The sequence below is a fragment of the Tiliqua scincoides genome, chromosome 12 (assembly GCF_035046505.1).
Source record: "Tiliqua scincoides isolate rTilSci1 chromosome 12, rTilSci1.hap2, whole genome shotgun sequence".
Lineage (NCBI taxonomy): Eukaryota > Metazoa > Chordata > Lepidosauria > Squamata > Scincidae > Tiliqua > Tiliqua scincoides.
The window spans coordinates 1,936,556-1,954,771 of NC_089832.1; the positions used below are offsets into that span (position 1 = coordinate 1,936,556).

The 18,216-nt window shown below is 51.5% G+C and overlaps 1 protein-coding gene and 1 pseudogene across 1 annotated transcript; both read left to right on the forward strand.

The window, feature by feature from the left end:
* Positions 1-1,802: 1,802 nt before the first annotated feature.
* Positions 1,803-18,216, forward strand: SLC6A14 (solute carrier family 6 member 14). The gene is made up of 14 exons (XM_066640176.1): positions 1,803-1,829; positions 2,131-2,293; positions 4,857-4,988; positions 7,039-7,203; positions 8,440-8,578; positions 8,857-8,989; positions 11,022-11,162; positions 11,713-11,941; positions 12,928-13,053; positions 13,714-13,832; positions 14,956-15,055; positions 15,952-16,061; positions 16,768-16,935; positions 18,067-18,216. The coding sequence occupies exons 1-14, from the start codon at positions 1,803-1,805 to the stop codon at positions 18,214-18,216; spliced, it is 1,902 nt and encodes a 633-aa protein (XP_066496273.1).
* Positions 14,391-14,513, forward strand: LOC136663512 (5S ribosomal RNA; annotated as a pseudogene).

Consider the following 18,216-nt stretch of genomic DNA (forward strand, 5'->3'; position numbering starts at 1 on the left):
TCTGAGCGGATCTGCCCGCCGCTGGACCTGCTGAACCCTGAAGCGCCCCGGAGCAGTGGCGTAGCTGGGGGGGGCGAAGCAGTTTCTCAGCCTCCTGAACGCGGAAGCCTCGGGAATGGCTCCAACGGGGGGGAGGGGGGGTCTGCTGTCAGGGCGAGTTCAGGTACTTTGCACCCCCCCCGCTACGCCACTGCTCCGGAGATGCCCAGCAAAGGCAGGCTGAACGAGTCCCCCTCCCTCGCCCCGCCTGCCCCCGTCGGGCTCAGGCCGTCGAGGTGTGTTCTTCTTCAGGGCCATTCCCAGAGAGGGTCGCGGCCCCGTCTTCCGCGTGGGCACCCTGGGGAGGGAGCGGGCTGCGCTGCCGGAGGGGGCGGGCGTCAGGAAGCGGAGCTGGCCAGGTCCAGAGAGGGGCTGTGGCGGGAGGGTCGGTGGGGAAGCCTCGGGGAGCGCTCGCTGCTCTGCCGCCACGTCCAGCAAGGGGCACCTGCTCCTCCCGGGGGGCAGGCTGTGCACCTGAGGGGGGGGCGAGGCTAGAGAGGAGGGGGCCTGGGCGACAGGTGGACGGGGATGGTCCCTGGCTGGGCTGGGCTGGGAGGGGGCCAGCGGGGCCGGGGGTGCGGGCGGGACACTCGGCCCTGCCCGCGGGGGAGGGATCCGCCGCCCCCTCCCCGCTCCCGCTCTCGCTGCCTCCGCCGCCGGGGCTCCTCCCTCCCGCGGGCTCCACCTGGCCGGGCAGGTCCCTCCCGGGCGCGGAGGAGGAGGAGGAGGACGCGCCCGCGGCCCATAAAGGCTGCCCCGACGGGGAGGACGCGCTCAGTCGGCGCAGAGACCAGGCGGCGCACCGATGGGGAGGCTCACCTGGCCGGGCTGGCTGCGCTGCGGCGGAAAGCAGGTGAGGGGCCTGGAGGGGTCGAGCGTGGGCCAGAGGGACCGGCCCTTCCGGGGGGCCCGTCCCAGAAACGCGGGGAACCGATCCCCAGGCTGCCCTCCGCCGGCGCGCTCCCCGCAGTTCGACTGGAAGCTCCTCGTGGGCAGGGACCTGCCGCCTCCAAGGGACGCCAGAGCGGCCTGAGCCCGAAGGGCGGGCGGGGACCGAGGCGAGGCGGATTCCCCTCCGGCGCTGGAGGGCTTCTCCAGCACTCGCAGCATCCTCCGGCTGGCCACTGCGGGACGCTGGGCCAGGTGGACCAGCAGGGCCAGTCTCCCCTTCACAGCCCAGTGGAGCCTGCCTGTTCGGGGCCAGTCTACCCCTGAGGACCGGGACAAAGACTGGGGGAGGGGGCTTCAGCTTCTGGCTCCTCCCCTGAGCCCCGGGTCTTCTCCAGGAGGGCCCTTCTTACGTTCTCATTAGTGGTTTGAAATGGAGCCTCCAGCTCCAGGAGCAGCACACCTCTGCCTGCCAGGTGCTGGGGGGCAAACGGGGGGAGGGGCTGTTTCCTTCAAGTCCTGCTTTGCAGTCTTCCTGGAAGCATCTGGCCAGCCCCCGTGAGGAAGAGGAGGGCCCAGGACTGGAGGAACATTTGGGCACTGGTGACTGTGTCCTACCTGGAGCTCTCTGGCTAGCCGCTGTGCTGTGTAGGATGACCTTTAGGTCTTTGGCCTGACCCAAGTCCTTGGGGCCCAAGTGCTGTGACCAGAGCAGCTGCTTCTCTGAGTGGGGCTTGTGGCCATGATCGGTGGTTTTGTAAACCGCTTTGTGAACTTTTTGTTGAAAAGCGGTATATAAATACTGTTAATAATAATAATAATAATTTTGTTGGAAAGCTGCTGTTGATTCCTCAGATTGTCCTGTTATGGGCGTCATGACTGGTGATTATGCCATCAAGGGGGTCTTATGTTTTATTCTCTTTCTCTCATGAATCTCCTTAATGCAGTGGTGTAGCTAGAGGGGGTGCAAAGCAAATGCCTTCCTTCTGCTCCCCCTGCCCAGAATAGCTTTGAAGGTGAAGGGGAGGGGCCACTTGCATGCTGCGGTGAGCCTCCCTGCAAAACTTAGCGCTTTGCACCCCCTCTAGCTACACCACCTGCCTTAATGATCTCTTTGCAGACTGATAAGTGAGAGACAAATAGTTTAATTAGTGAATTCATTATCTAACCTCTGTTTTTCTCACCCCTTCTCCCTCTCCCCAGGAAATCACATTATCCACTGAGAAAATCGCAGACGAAGATGACACCAACACTGAGCGAGAAAACTGGGGCAGCAAAGGGGACTATCTCCTCTCCATGGTCGGCTACGCGGTCGGTCTGGGGAACGTGTGGCGGTTTCCCTACCTGACCTATCAGAACGGAGGAGGTAGGACCCCCCCCTCACTTTCTCCCATAGCAATTAGGCTTTCCTGGCCTGGAAGGTGGGGGCATAACTTACAGCACTGAACGGACAAACTCCATACCAAGTCATGTCACATCACGTATGTGAAACTGGCTTACCAACAGCAGGTGGCCAGTTCCCCTCGGGCAGGGGTCACCTAACTTTTTGACCAGAGGACCACATCAAATATCTGGTGTGGTGTTGAGGGCCAGAAAAAAATTTAAATATAAAATTTAAATAAATAAATTAGAGATGGAACTTAGATGAGTGAATAAGTGAATGAATGAGTGGGCTAGGGCTGGAATCCCTAGCATGCATGCACTGCTGAAACAGAGACGCCTGCGTTGGCTCGGTCATGTCGTGAGAATGGATGATGGCCGGATCCCAAAGGATCTCCTCTATGGAGAACTCGTGCAAGGAAAGCGCCCTACAGGTAGACCACCGCTGTGAGACAAGGACATCTGCAAGAGGGATCTGAAGGCCTTAGGAATGGACCTCAACAGGTGGGAAACCCTGGCTTCTGAGCGGCCCGCTTGGAGGCAGGCTGTGCAGCATGGCCTTTCCCAGTTTGAAGAGACACTTGGCCAACAGTCTGAGGCAAAGAAGGAAGGCCCATAGCCAGGGAGACAGGCCAGGGACAGACTGCACTTGCTCCCGGTGTGGAAGGGATTGTCACTCCCGAATCGGCCTTTTCAGCCACACCAGACGCTGTGCCAGAACCACCTTTCAGAGCGCGATACCATAGTCTTTCAAGACTGAAGGTTGCCAACAACAACAACCAGAGTGGGCTCATTCATTCAACCTCTCTGGCACTCAGAACACCCTCCAGACACAATCAGAGCACAGTTCTGGTCATGTTCAGTTGAGTGGGCCAGAGGCTTTCAGGGACAAGAGGTTGACTGCTGGCCGGATAGAGGCTTGCCACGGGCCGCATCTGGCCCCCGGGCCGGGGTTTGAAGACCCCTGCCCTAGGGTGAGCCAAAAGTGCTTCTAGGTGACCAGCCAAGGCACATGGGCACCAAAGAAGACCCCTGCTGGATCAGGCTAATGGTGGGGGGGGCCCCTTTAGACCAGTATCCTGCTTCCAACAGTGGCCCACCAGCTGCCTCTGGGAAGCCCACAAGGAGGAAAAAAAGACAGGCTTCTCTCCTGCTATTTGTATCCAGACGAGGAAGCTCTGCTAATGTTAGTTTGACCCTCCCTCGAGCTTAGGACTTTATTGACTATTGTGGCAGGCTGGAAATCATTTCTGTGGGCAGTTGACTTTATGTAGTTATGAGCTGGCTGGGATCGTTGCCCCAAATCCTCTGGACCGCAGCCACCAGTTAACACATTGATTATTTTTGCTTTATTTTATAACAAAAATTAACTATGCAATCAAGCTTAGCAAACAAGGCCCCTTTCTGTTCTTATGGCAGGTTAATGCAGACACCAGTGTCCCACAAAAGAGATCCATTTTTTTCCTGCCAGTTTGATCAGTGGTCTCCTTCCTGACCATCCCTCTATTTTGTTCATGAATCAGTCCATGTGTCCTATATCCAGTGCTGAATTAACCATCCATTGACAGAGGAGACAAGTCCCTCCCCCCCAATATCTCTTGCTATATTTGCCTTCATAAAAAAAAATCTTGAGATATGCAGTATGTTGTCCCCAAAGATATTGATACTGGAATCTTAGACACATTTTTCTTAGAGTAAGCCCCACTGGACGCAGTGCGACTTACTTCTGAGTAGACATGCATAGGCTTGCACGGTGAGTCGCAGAATTGGTTTCTGCCTCTGCTGTGTCGTAGCCTTTTGTTTTATGCCTTGCTTTGGCACTGGTACAAATTTGGATTTTAAATCTGACAGACCTTTTGGAGATTCACTTCCTTATAGCAAATGTTACCCTGCACATGCCTGATCTTGGAAGCTAAGCAGGGTCAGGCCTGGTTAGTACTTGGATGGGAGACCACAGGTGCTGTAGGATTATACCATAGTCTTTCGAGACTGAAGGTTGCCAACTATTTGGTTCAAAGGGCAGGGACTGATAAGAGGGCACAGCTTGTCACTTCCAGACCATCTCAGTTCCCTCTTAGCCACGAGGAATTTGCTGCAAGTGGGACTTCAACAAGGCAGATGGAGTAGGCCTGCTTCACCCTGGCAACACGCATTTCTAGGTGTGGGGTGTTCACTGAACTTCAGCTGTTGTGTGTGTGCTGGCTAGATTCAGTATGGAAAATTTCCCCACTGAAGACGGGGTAGGGCTGCGGGGACGGACAGACACCTCTAGCCCTGCGGGTCTTTTCCGTGTGTTGTGCCAACTTCTCCTGGTTTAAGAATATGCAACTTTAGAGTTCAGCAACCTCTCAGGCAGATGCAGTGTTGTGCCCATAACAAGTGGTCCTGTTCCAGATGCCAGCCAAACTCTTCTTTGTAACTTTTTGCCTTTATACCCATCACAACGTCTGCTAATCCCTTTGCTTTCTGCACGTTTCAAGGTCTCGTGCTTTGTTGCCAGTTTGAGTTTGTACCTACAGCGTCAGGCCGAATTCTTTGCTTTCTTGCAGGGGCCTTCTTGATACCCTACACCATCATGTTGGCGCTTGCGGGCTTGCCTTTGTTCTTCCTGGAATGCTCCCTTGGGCAGTTTGCCAGCCAAGGACCCATTTCGGTGTGGCGGATTCTACCCCTTTTTAAAGGTTGGTCCTATTACTCTGCCAGATCAATTTGCACCTTTTTAGCATGACAAACACAACCTGGAGAAATGAACTCCCTGGGAAGGTTTCTCCTTACAACATTCTAGCCTAAAGTCTGGGACAGCCTGAGCACACTGGGATGGAAGGGCTGGGAGACTGAATTGTGCCGCTGTGGCCTGGCACTATGTGCCACACGTAATTAACCTATTGAATTGGTTGCCCCGAGCTGTGGCCATAGATGCCAGCAGAACTCTTCTTATCGAGTCCAAACAATGCCTATTGGTTATGGTGTTTACGCAGAACTTCCAGGTTCAGGGGCAGTTTATCTGTGAAAACTTGTTGCTGGGTCACAGCAGTAGGGAAGAGTTTTTGCACTATGCTCCACTTATGAGTGTCTTGGGTTGGCCACAAGATTCTGGACTAGATGGGTCTTTGGTCCGATCTACCGGAACTTGTCTGGTCCTAGAACACAAGGGACATTGCCCTGGACCTCTAGTGAGGCACATGAACCTTGTTGTGGAGCCTCAGACCAATCATTGTTTCTAAGCGTAAGCTTGTCTTGCTGGATTCTTGGAGGATAAAATGAGACAAACCCACATACACTATACTGAGTTCCTTAGAGGAAGAGTGAGAGCCCAATCCTTAGAGTCCTTAGAGTCCAGTCCTCTCCAGCTTTCCAGCTCAGTGCAGCCACAATACAACCCCAAGATAAGGAAACAAATATTCTTTCCCCTTGAGGAGGCCTCCATTACTGCCCCCCACCCCGATGTGGCACTTGCCCTGTTGGCACGGCTGCATCAGTATTGGAAAGCTGGAGAGGACTGGGCCCTGAGAGAGGGAGAAGCCACATTTTAAATTACTAGTGTTAGAGAGCAAAGAGAGGGGAAGAGGAGTTGGTGGAGGTGGGAAGGAGGAGCATTTGCCTGGCATAGTAAATCTTCCCAGCCATGTTCTGCATTCCTGATTCAGCGGCAAATGAGACACAGAGTAGGAATTCTGTGCTCCGACCTCCCAATACCTTTAAAGCACTGTAGAGAGGAGGTGAACTGGATCAGGACTCTGGCACTGGGAAAGGGGAGGGGGCTGTCAGCCCTGCCTGTTTACTCCCTTCCCATGTGAAACCCCATCCCGCTTCCCACGCTGCCAGGTAGAGCCAAGCCGGAGAAGAAGCAACCGCCTTGTCCTGAATTGTTTCTCCGTGAGTGCATCAGGGGAGTGCCTTTCTGACTCTCAAGTTAGGGATTAAGAGGAGGAACAAGGAAACGTCATTTTCAGATTTAAGAGCTTACTTCAGCTGTGCCTTGCTGCATCGTCCTAACCAAAGAGAACAAAGGGATTAGTGTATCAAAATGATTTGTCAGTCTGATCAACATTCATCACTGGCTTCATTTTTGGACAGAAGCAGTTGAGGATTGCAAAGATTTGACTGGCTTTCCGCCCCTCTGTTTTGTATTTTGCAAAAATCATAATTCTTCGGTGAGAAAACTTTCCACTCACTGCCGTTGTACCGAAGAGGGCCAATGACTGCCTGTGTTGATAGGTGCAGGTGTCCTGAGGTGGAGTCGCGTGGCTGGATAGCAACCACAAAAGAGAACGGGCACCGAGGAGGACAATTAAAATGCAGGGAGGGTTCTCTAAAAAATTTTAAGCATAGTAGCCTCAACAGGGATTTAAATTTGGGAAATAGAAGAGAAGGGGAAGGGTTAATCCCCCTTCCCTGGTGCAAGGACTCTGGTACAAATCGCCATTGCACTTGACGATGCAACTCTTTTTAACCCAAGAAAAAGACGCTGGGAAATGCAGTCATGAATTTTCTGCCTCTAGTCTTGGGCCTGGAGGTTCTTCTAATCTCGTGGATGTTGCAATAGTACTTGAAGTGCCATTTTGAGCAAGAAGGCCGGGAAAGGGAGTTCAGACCACCAGCCTGATTTTGCCTGGGCTACAGATCTCTCTCTTGGTGATCCTGAGTACCACCTATGGGGAATGTCCCTAACAGCGAGTAGGAGCAATTGTCTGCCATAATGCTGAGTTGTCTTCTCTTTTCCCCCTGCAGGTGTTGGAATCACCATGGTGATCATCTCCTCGTTTGTCTCCATTTATTACAACGTCATCATCAGCTATGCCCTCTACTATTTCTTTGCTTCCTTCCAAAAAATCCTCCCCTGGTCATTCTGTAGCTCACCGTGGGCTGACGAGGCATGCAGCAAACTTCCAAAAAGTACGCTCTCTTTAGCCACATGGCTCTTCTGGTCATAGCCAAAAACGCTTCCGTGCTGCTACTACCATTAAATCGGATCCACTGCCCCACTTGCCACTGATCTTGTCGTGGCTGTGGCTCAGTTGTAACTTCTTCAGAAACTTGGCACTGGATTAGGATGGGGCTATTTTCCAAGTGATTGGAAACAGTGGTTTTTATTACAAGTGGGAAACCCTGGCCTCTGAGCGGCCCACTTGGAGGCAGGCTGTGCAGCATGGCCTTTCCCAGTTTGAAGAGACACTTGGCCAACAGACTGAGGCAAAGAGGCAAAGGAGGAAGGCCCACAGCCAGGGAGACAGACCAGGGACAGACTGCACTTGCTCCCGGTGTGGAAGGGATTGTCACTCCCGAATCGGCCTTTTCAGCCACACTAGACGCTGTGCCAGAACCACCATTCAGAGCGCGATACCAGAGTCTTTCGAGACTGAAGGTTGCCTACTACTACATCCACCCCTCCCCGCCATATTAGTGCTCATCAGGATCAAAGCATGAATTTGGCTCTCTGTAGCCATAATGTTGCCAGGGGCAGCTGTCACCCTTTGAGCCTCTGAGAAAAGGCAAACTGTTGCATTGGGGGATGTTGTTTTAATGCAGGCAAAGTGGGCTCTTGGCTCCCCTGTTTCCAGCCCACAGTGATCAGGAGGCCTCAGGGCTCATAATGCAGTGGCATCACTGGGGGGGTGATGCATAGAGGGGGGGCGACATCACTACAGGCCAAAATTTTTAAAATCTTGGTATTTTCGATTAATACCATCATGTTACGTATCATTCGATGTGTGATTTCATGCAGAATGCAGTGAAACAAACCATGTTGTAATATCTCTATTCTATCAAAAGTGATAGCCAAAAAAAAAAAAAAAACACAGTGGGGGCAGGGCACTGGTGCGTCACCATGTCCACTGTCTAGGGTGTTGCTCTGCCCCCTGCATGGGAGGAGATCCATCATGGGGGGAAGCCGGCCTCCCACACCAGGTGACGCAAGCCCTAGCGACACCATTGGCGTAATGTGCTTCTTTGTGCAGAGTGGGGGTCCCTGCAAAGTAAAGGCCGTCCGCCCACAGGCCTGGACCCCCGTCCTCTCATTCTCAGAAGCATTTTGCTCGCAGTGCATAAACATGAGTTGCAACCACAACGGTGTGCAATAAATACCTGCCTTTCTGCCTCTGACTCCTTTACCGCCACCTTGTGTTCTTGCAGTTTCCGCTTGCAACGTGACGACATGGGACGGCGGCGTTATCCGTGCCAACTACTCTTGGGTCAAGGACGAGAATCTCACTTGCATCAACGACACCCAGTCGTATCAAAACACCCAGGTTCCCAGTGAACAGTACTGGAAGTGAGTAGTGGGCTTCTCACTCTTCGTCACTCACCCTGCAGTCCTGTGCAGAAGTGAGTCCCATTGCGCCCCACAGGGCTCGCTCCCAAGGAAGCGTGTATAGGATTGCAGCCCTATTGAGTCATTCTCATTTGCAAAGGGCTTGTGGGTTATTTTTATTAGGCACTTTTGCGATCCTCTTGGAGGATGGGGAAAGGCCTCCTTCCACAGTGTTGTCTGGCCCTGATAGCCTGTTCCAGAGACATCCTGCTGATGCCTTGCCCATCTCATTCTTCCAGCAAAGTGGTCCTTCAGCGGTCACCTGGCTTTGGTGAAACGGGAACAATCGTGTGGTACTTGGCCCTCTGTCTTCTCCTTTCCTGGTTGATCGTAGGAGCAGCGTTGTTCAAAGGGATAAAGTCTTCAGGAAAGGTGAGTCCATCCAACCAGAGTGTTTAGAAGGTGTGGGGGGGGGCAGAGGCTGGAATTGGCTGCAAGACCTTCACAGTCCAGTGTGAGGCTGGAGCATCAGTCTGCCAACCCACCGCTCCCTTCCCCCTCTTCTCGATCACCTGTGCTATCCAGACAAGTTCCAAGTCCATGGAGGGGTGGGGGTTAATTCAGGAAGAAGATTGCTAAGGAGGGACATGATAGAACTTCACAGAATGGTGCATAGTGTGGAGACAATGGCAAGGGGTGCTTTTTACTTTCTCTCTGATAGCACTAGAACTGTCATAGTACTAGAATCTAATGAAACCGATGCACAATAAGCATGCATAGCGGTACGTCAAAAAGCTATGCTGAGTCCCTCCTGGTGGGGAGTGATGAGGAGGTCTTTGCAAAGAGATTCCAGAGGACTGAGATGGTCCCCAGGAACGCAGAGGGCTCAGATCAGCAGAGCTGCACCTGAAGTGTGGAAGAGCACCCATTCCGCTCTTTGAAAGACAGACCAGCTGTGCTGGCACCAGGTTGCTGGGAAGCTCAGCTCTGGGGACCCCCAAGGCGCCCTCTGAAGACATACTGGTTGCAGCCATGGCTACCACTGCAGAGGATTTGGGACCGGCCTGTTCAGGCAGGTCTAATGCCTGCCCTGGACATGCCATTGAACCTTCTCCAGGTTCCTCCTCAAGAAGTTCCTATCTGTCTGCACTGCTGCATGAAAGATGCCCCTTCTCTCCTGCTGCTTGCTATTATAAGGCATGGCACCTCACTCCATTGTGAGATATTAAGGTTCACTCATTTGTTATACTTGTTTGTTTATGATATTGTTACACTTTCCTTTCCAGAAAGATCAAAGAGGTTAATAGTTAAAAGAACAACAACAAAAAAATGAAAAGAAAAATTACAATGGTGCAAAGTGCATTCAAAAACATTCATCTTGTGACCCACTGTAAAGCAAGAGATGTGGGAATTCCTTGCTTTGGGATTCTCAAAACAGAGGGCAGCTGCAGTGGCATAGCTTGAGGGGGGTGAAAGGCACTAAATTTTGCAGGGAGCCTCACTGCAGCATGCAAGGGCCCCTCCCCCTCCCCTTTGGAGTCAATCCAGGTGGGGGAAACAAAACAGAAACATGCCTGGCTCCAAAGGGAAGGGTAGAGGCCCCTTGCATGCTGCAGTGAGACTCCCTGCAAAACTTAGTGCTTTTCACCCCCTCTCGCTATACCACAGTGTGTAGCAAGATGGTGAAACAACAGGAGACAATGGACTGTGTGTGGCAGAGGGAGAACCAGCCAGACTGGATTGGTGACAGTTTATGAGAGTGCAATGATTATCCAAAGTGCTAAGCAGAGGGTCCAACTCCCTTCTGCAACCACTCAGAAATAATTCCAGGGTGTCTCCATTAAAGACACTCAGTGTGGAAACTCAGAGCTAATTGGTGTGGTGCTGGGTGCTTCTCTGATGACTTTCAGGGGTGAGTCCACGAGCACGTGGAAGTGGAGGTTTCATTGAGACGGATCTCTGATCTCTGCAACTCATCAGGAGATGACCATAGGGCAGGATCAAAGTTTCCAGAGGAATCTGAACTCTGGGAACATCCCCGGCCAAACTGAAAACATGCAGATGGCCTACTTACTCTGTTGCATCACAAGGCAGAACACCGTTCCCAAAGTGTGCCAGGATATTTGGCCTGATGGGCAGTATTTAGGAAGCGGGTAGAGCCATCATGGAGACTCCTCAGATTGCAGTCCTTGTTGATTTGCACCCAAATGGTGACAAACCAGGGAGAGATCACAGTGAGAAGATTATCCATGTCAACTGTACTTGGATCCAAGGTCTCCACCTAGGGCCGATTTAGAAGCTCCCCCTTGTCCGCCTGGCCCACAATTGTCACCCCTGACTCTCCAGGGCCTCAGGCAGTGAGCCCTTCCCTGGTCCCTGAGCTGGAGGTGGTGACATTCTGTGGGGGCTCCTCTGCCCTCTACCAAACATCTCAAGGCCCCTTTTCTCTCCTACCTCTTTCCAGGTGGTCTACTTCACTGCCATCTTCCCCTACGTTGTGTTGGTGATCCTGCTGATACGAGGGGCCACCCTGGATGGGGCTGGAGAAGGCATCGCGTACTACATTGGGAGCCAGTCCAACATCACCAAGCTGATGGAGGGAGAGGTGGGTACCCAGGTTCTTGCACAGATAACCGTGTTTGGAGGTGGCTGCCTCGGGCGACTTGGCCGGGCACCTGCCACTCCCCCTGCCATCCTTGCTCCCCCTCCCTCTTTTCTAAAGGAAGGGGAAGAAACATAGTGGAGTCAGGGGGTCAAGAGCTGTAGATGCTCCTCTCGCCTGCATTTCTGCAGTTCCCCTCTTCCTTCTCAAGGACAAGAGTAAGAGGAGCAGCTGAATATACAGGGGGGGGTGACATCCAGCATGGGGGGGCGTCCTGGACTAGACCTGCAAAAGAGGCTGAAAAGGAAGGATTCTGGAGCAACTTTTGCAGTTCTGGGTCTGTGCCTGGAACCTTGGGCATTCGCTTCAGCTTGGCACCCCCTCGAGCTATGCCATTTCAGGAACGCAAAGCATTTTTTATTGCCTTATTGTTACCTACCTACATCTTTGTTTGCGGAGGTGGGCAGGCAATCATTGTAAGAGGGCTGAAAATACATCCAAAGCCGCAGAGTTGCTCAATGCCAACCTCTGTCTCGTTCCTTTCTTTCCCCAGGTCTGGAAGGACGCGGCAACCCAGATCTTCTTCTCCCTCTCCGTGGCGTGGGGCGGGTTGGTGGCCCTCTCTTCGTACAACAAGTTCCACAACAACTGCTTCACGGACGCCATCTTTGTCTGCGTGGTGAACTGCCTCACCAGCGTGTTTGCCGGCTTCGCAATCTTCTCGATCTTGGGGCACATGGCGTTCCGGGCAGGCAAGAAGGTCTCAGAGGTGGTGGATTCAGGTGGGTTGGACCAAGGTGGCTTCAGTCAGTGGGAGGCTGTGGTGGAGTTGTGGTCTGATGCTGCTTGAGTGCAGTGCAGGATGCATTTGCTGGCAACATTGCAGAGGTAGAGAGATAATTGAGAGTAGAATATCAGCTGTGGAGGGAGTCCTAAGCAGAGGCTGATGTGAGAGCAGCAGAGGAAGCCAATGCCATTCAGAGTTTGCGTTGTCCTCCCCTGAGGTTCAGAAGCTCCATGCCTCCGAATGGCTCAGGGCAAACAGCCAGGCAAGGCACTGACTCTTCCTGGCCCTGCTGGTCAGTTTCCAGTAGCGCCTGGTGCGAAAGAAGGGCGCTAGACTAGCTTGATCTTTGGCTTGATCCAGCCAGGCATGATCACGTTAGAAATGTGTTAGACAACCCACAGAGGAGAAACCTATCAGTGGCTAGTAGCCGTGATTACTAGATGGAGCCCTCATGCCCAAAAGTAGTGTGCCCTCTGATATCAGCTGCTAGGGACCACCAGCAGAAAAGGTTGGCACCTTCATATCCTCCATGTGGGCTTCCTAGAGGTCTCTGGTTGTGGCTTGTGCAGGAAACTGGATGCTGGACTAGGTTATTTCACTTTGGTCTGAGTCAGCAGGGATCTTTTGATGTCTTCTGAATCTGATGGGGCACTAGCATTATGAATTGAGTGTGAAGGCTGGTTGTGCCTTCACACAATTCACACCCAGTTGGTTGTGGGAGACTGGAAGCTGCCCTTGGGCCTCCAGGTGGCCATCCCTAGTCTAAGCCTTGAAGGGACATGCAGTGAGGTCCAAGGCTGGGGAGGCAGACCAGGAAGTAGAGTATGATGTAATGACCTCACATGAGGCTCTGGGGCTATTTTCATTGGAAGAGCCCCTGACTGCACATCCCTGAAGCCAGGCCAGCTGCTTTGCACAGGTTGGACAGAAAACTGCTTCTCTTGCCATCTTAACACCACAATTTTTTCCTCTGCATTGCAGGCTTCGACTTGGCCTTTGTCGCTTACCCAGAGGCTCTGTCCCAGTTGCCAGTCGCTCCTCTCTGGTCCTTTCTGTTCTTCTTCATGCTTCTTCTCTTGGGCCTCGACTCCCAGTTTGCTACCATCGGTGAGTAGTGGTCAAACCAACCTCTTCCCCCCTCCAGCTGCTGCTGGCCTCGATCCTCGTGCAAATATTGAGGCTGGTTTCACACTACATGGCCACTGAGATACGCTGGGCCTTTGTGAGATGACTCTTGATCAAGATACTGTGGAGAACGGACACAAAAATGAGTTGTTTTGAAAACAAATGCAAGAGAAACAGGCGCATGAAAACCCAAATGTGCTTTTAACAGATTAATAATGGAACAAACCAGCTTTTCAACAACTCAAATGAACGGAGTAGCAGCTCAATCTGGTGGGCTACTGGGAAAAACTGGATGCCAGCATCCAGGACTCAGGGGGCCTGGGGCCTGATCCTGTGGGCCTTTTCTTTTGGCCGAGGATTGGGGACAGGGATCATTCAAAGGCATTTTGGGAATGTGAGTTTGGAGGGTGGCATGGAAGGAGAAGGGAACCAGAGAAGACAGCACTGGCCTGGGTGAATGGGTTGACTCCAGATCCCTCCAAGGCCTGAGCTCTGAAGGCAGGGCAGGGGAAAGGATGGGGAACACGGACCTTGGATCCTGGGCTGAGCCAGGCAGGCAGAGGGAAGCTGGGGTCACCCCAGAGAGCAACCTCCACAGCCTTCTGGCAGCACCAACACCCTCCATGCCCTTTTGCCCTGCAGAAACCATCACAACCACTATCCAAGACAGCTACCCCAAGCTGATGAAGAGGATGAGGGTGCCACTCACCCTTGGCTTGTGCCTGCTGCTGTTCCTGCTGGGGCTCGTCTGCGTCACACAGGTAGGGCACGAAGCCTTCGCCCGCCAGGCAGGCAGGCAATGAATGAGCAAGAAAGGCTGGGCATGTGCACCTATGAAGGGAAGGCTGGTGTATTTGGATCTCAGTGCTGCCATTGCTGGGGGTACAGACCTCACCAGGTGACACCTTGGGGGGTGGCACCACTAACGGCCAAAATTTTTGGAAAATTTTTATTTCTGAATAGTACCATCATGTTATATATGATTGGAAAGGTAATTTCATGAAGCATGTAATGAAACAAACTGTACCAAAATAGCTGTATTCTATCAAAAGATATGGCCAATTAACAAGAAAAAGGAAACGCAACTGCCTTATATCACAAAAAGTGGATTTCTTTAATTCTAAATGGACCAATAAGACTGATTGCTCCAAGAACCAACCAGGTGTTTGTAAGCGCAGCAGCTGTTGCCCTGCACATGCCCAATCTCGTCTGATCTCAGAAGCTAAGCAGGGTCGGGCCTGGTTAGTACTTGAATGGGAGACCGGCTGGGAATACCGGGCGCTGTAGGCTTCTACCATAGTCTTTCGAGACTGAAGGTTGCCAACCATCTCCCTATACTGAACACTATCTCCCGATCTTGTCTGACCTCGGAAGCTAAGCAGGGTCGGGCCTGGTTAGTACTTGGATGGGAGACCGCCTGGGAATACCGGGTGCTGTAGGCTTATACCATAGTCTTTCCAGACTGAAGGTTGCCAACCATAAGTCAGCTCTCATTTCCATGTATCAGAGCTAATACCAGACCTCTCATTCAGTTGTGGGAGTGTCCTCAAGCCGGCCACTGGTTTTTTGTTGGTCACTGATTTGTTGGTTGACCTGTACTGTGATATATTTAAATGAATGAATAGAATTAATGCGGGTGACATCAACCCTAGTGATGCCACTGCATTTAGGCATTTAGGACAGTAATTTATTCTGTATGGTCTGGTGTGGTAGGAGGTCCATCACAGAGATGATGCTGTGAGCTCTTGCTCCGGGTTGCACAAACCGTAGTGAGTGTTGTTACCTGCCTTATAGAGCTTTTCAGCAAAAACATTGGATAAGAATGTTTGAATACATAAACTAGGAAACCCGTACGGAACACCCCTGACTTCTCTGTTTCTACAGGCAGGGATCTACTGGGTCAACTTGATAGACCATTTCTGTGCTGGCTGGGGAATCCTTTTTGCGGCTGTCCTTGAGATCGTGGGAATCATCTGGATTTATGGTGCGTGGCTTTTACGCTGGGGCACCAGCTACGGACCCCTCCAACCAACACCAACTTTGATTATTAGAAAGTCTTAAGAATTAACCTCAGTCTTAAACCTTGCTGATAAAATTGGTGGCAAGAATTGAAATCTTCCAACCCGAATGCTTTTTCTACAGCAGGGGTGTCCAAAGTTTTTGGCAGGAGGGCCACATCATCTCTCTGACACTGTGTCAGGGGCCAGGGGAAAAAAAAAGAATTAATTTACATTTAAAATTTAAATAAATTTACAGAAGTTTACATAAATAAATATATTAAAGATGAACTTATACGAATGAATGAAGGTCTTGCAGTAACTCAAGGCCTATAAAAGGCCTTGCACAAAGCAAGGCTGGCTTTTCCTTTGCTGCCGCTACTGCATCACAGACATGAAACAAGAAGCAGTGCAGGGAGCTCTCATCCCACAGCTCATGCGAGAGTTCAAAGTTGCCCTCACACTGAGAGCAGTTGCGTTGGGCCAGTGTGGACTCCAACAAATCTCCGGAGGGCCAGAGGCTCATTGGAAACTGGGGGCTCCCTGAGGGCCGCATTGAGAGGCCTTGAGGGCCGCAAGTGGCCCCAGGGCTGGGGTTTGGGCACCCCTGTTCTACAGTGACTTCATCTAATGTGCCCATTGTTTGGAATCAACCAGTTAGAAGCACACGATTCTCTTTCCTTTCCACCCAAGCTTCATTTGGGAGGATATTTTCTCCTTCTGTCCCATCCCCCGCCCTGATTCTGATGAGACACCAGTACTGAGCTGGCCACCCATCAGGCAAACTGTGTGAAGTGTGTGGGACGCTCCCTGTCTGAAGGTCTTTTGCACTCACTGTTGCCAGCTAACCTCATGCTGTACTACTGTGTGTTCCTGAATACAGGAGGAAACCGATTTATCCAAGATATCGAAATGATGATTGGGAAGAAAAGCTGCTGGTTCTGGCTGTGGTGGAGGGCCTGTTGGTTTGTCATCACACCTTGCCTCCTACTCGTAAGTAACCAGGCACCATTTCAGATCCCTAGCAACGGAGCTCAGTAGTTTTGGAGCAAAAGATTCAGCAGTGCCTAAATGTATTCTACAAATTATTCCACTCTTCTGCCAAGGCGCCTAGGGCTCCCCCAGTCCAATAGAGACAGGTCAGGTTGCAAGTGTGGCTGGCCTGAGGTTATCAAAGGGAGATGCAGGGCTCAGTGAGGATTTGAACCCAGGTCCTGCAAGCAGGGCATGAACAGACGTCCTCGATTTTCTGTTCCCAGCATCTTGTACGACTGCTGCTGATCTGATCAGCCTTACAGGAGCCCTTTTGAATTTGGCCATTGGTCCATCTAGTCTAGCGTCCTGCTTCCCACAGCTCATGTCCTTCTGCTGCCTTCCTGGGGCACCCCATTGAGTTCCTGCTGCCAGGGACATTTTCCAGGCCAGCTGCCTTGGAAAGGCAACCAGCGCAGGGCGACAAGGCCTTGAAGGTTCAGAAAAGGTGGCAGAAAGCAGTGGTTTGGGGACAGGGAACCTCAGCACCCTTTCTGATCCATTTTGGGGAATGAGAATCCATGTCCTGGGTGGATCTAGTGCAAGTTCTTTCAGGCTTTCCCCAAAAGCCTACACACAACCTGGGCCTGCCTTGTCCAGCACAGCTGGTGCCTATTTGACTCTCATGTTGTCTGTCTGTCCTCTTCTCTCCCCCCTCCCCCAACAGGCAATTCTGATCTGGTCTCTGATCTCATTTACAACCCCTACCTACGGCTCTGTGCAGTACCCTGTCTGGGGGTCCATCGTGGGCTGGTGCCTTATCTCCTTCTGCCTGATCTGGATCCCTCTCATGGCGATTTACAAGATAGCAACAGCCAAGGGGAACTTGTGGCAGGTAAGCGTCCCAAGGCAGTGGCTGCACCAAAACACTTGCTGGCTTAAAACTTCACTGAGCTCATTGGCAAGAACATAAGTTCTCAACAATACAGTAGTGACTTCCCAAGAAACCTGGAACCTCCTTGCAGAGCCACAAACTTTGTCACTGGACAAAAGTCCGTTAAAACTAAGTCCGTTATTCGGCAGAAATAGTCCGGATCTTACAGATTAATTACTCTGTAAAAACATCTGTATATACCAGGGATATGCGGTAGGCAGAGAGGCCAGTGAGGCACACCCTCCCCACTGGAGTCCTTTGAAAAGCACCGCCCCCCATGTGAGGCGCACAAGCAGTCACAACCCATGTGCAGCGCACGTGAATTCTGAGTGCTTGAGTGCCTCACAGGGCAGTGGTGCTTTTCAAAGGACTCCAGTGGGGAGGCTCTGCCTCACCTGCCTCCCCACCGCATGTCCCTGGTAGCTACCAGGGGTGGCCAAACTGATAAATTGTAAGAGCCACAAGTGATAAATTTCAAATGTTTGAGAGCCACAGTATTTAAGAAGCATTTCAATTCTTAAATATATTTACTCACCATGAACATTAAACTTATGTTTTAATCTGGTGGACTCTCAGCTTATATTTGGTAAATAATTATAAAACTGGAAAAATTTCTTATTTGCCCTTTTCATTAATTGTGATGCAAAAAGGAGCTCAAGCCAGCACATTTCTGAGAATTGCACATTATATGTCAAAGAAGAGCCTCGTGTGACTAGTGAGCCATGGTTTGGCCTCCCTTGGTATATATATGATGAATAATCCGTATGTTTCGCTCCATAAGATGTTATGCCTTAAGACCAGGCATAAAGTCTGGAAGGGTTTGCTTATAACAAGATTCTGTCCGGCACTCCAATCCATTTTCTGCTTTTATAGTATTGCCACTCTTAAGGTATCATTTTAAAACTATGGTTCTACACTAGATCCTCAAGAAGTGGCAGATAGTATTGAAATATTTATGTTGAATTAAATCAAAGCCTTCCCTTTTCAAACCATCAGCAACCTTCCTACAACCATTCCAGCCCCTCCTCCCTGCACAATTCTACCGCAGTGACCCCCTTGGGCTAAGTCTCATGTCCTCTCTCCCCTTTCCAGCGCATTGTCACCTGTTGTAAGCCAGAGGACACCTGGGGACCTTACCTGGTGCGCCATCGTGGAGAAAGGTACTCCCACATGACGGACCCTTCCATGGAAAAAGACTTTGAGATTCCCACCGTAGATGGCAACATCCGCAGGCTGGACTGA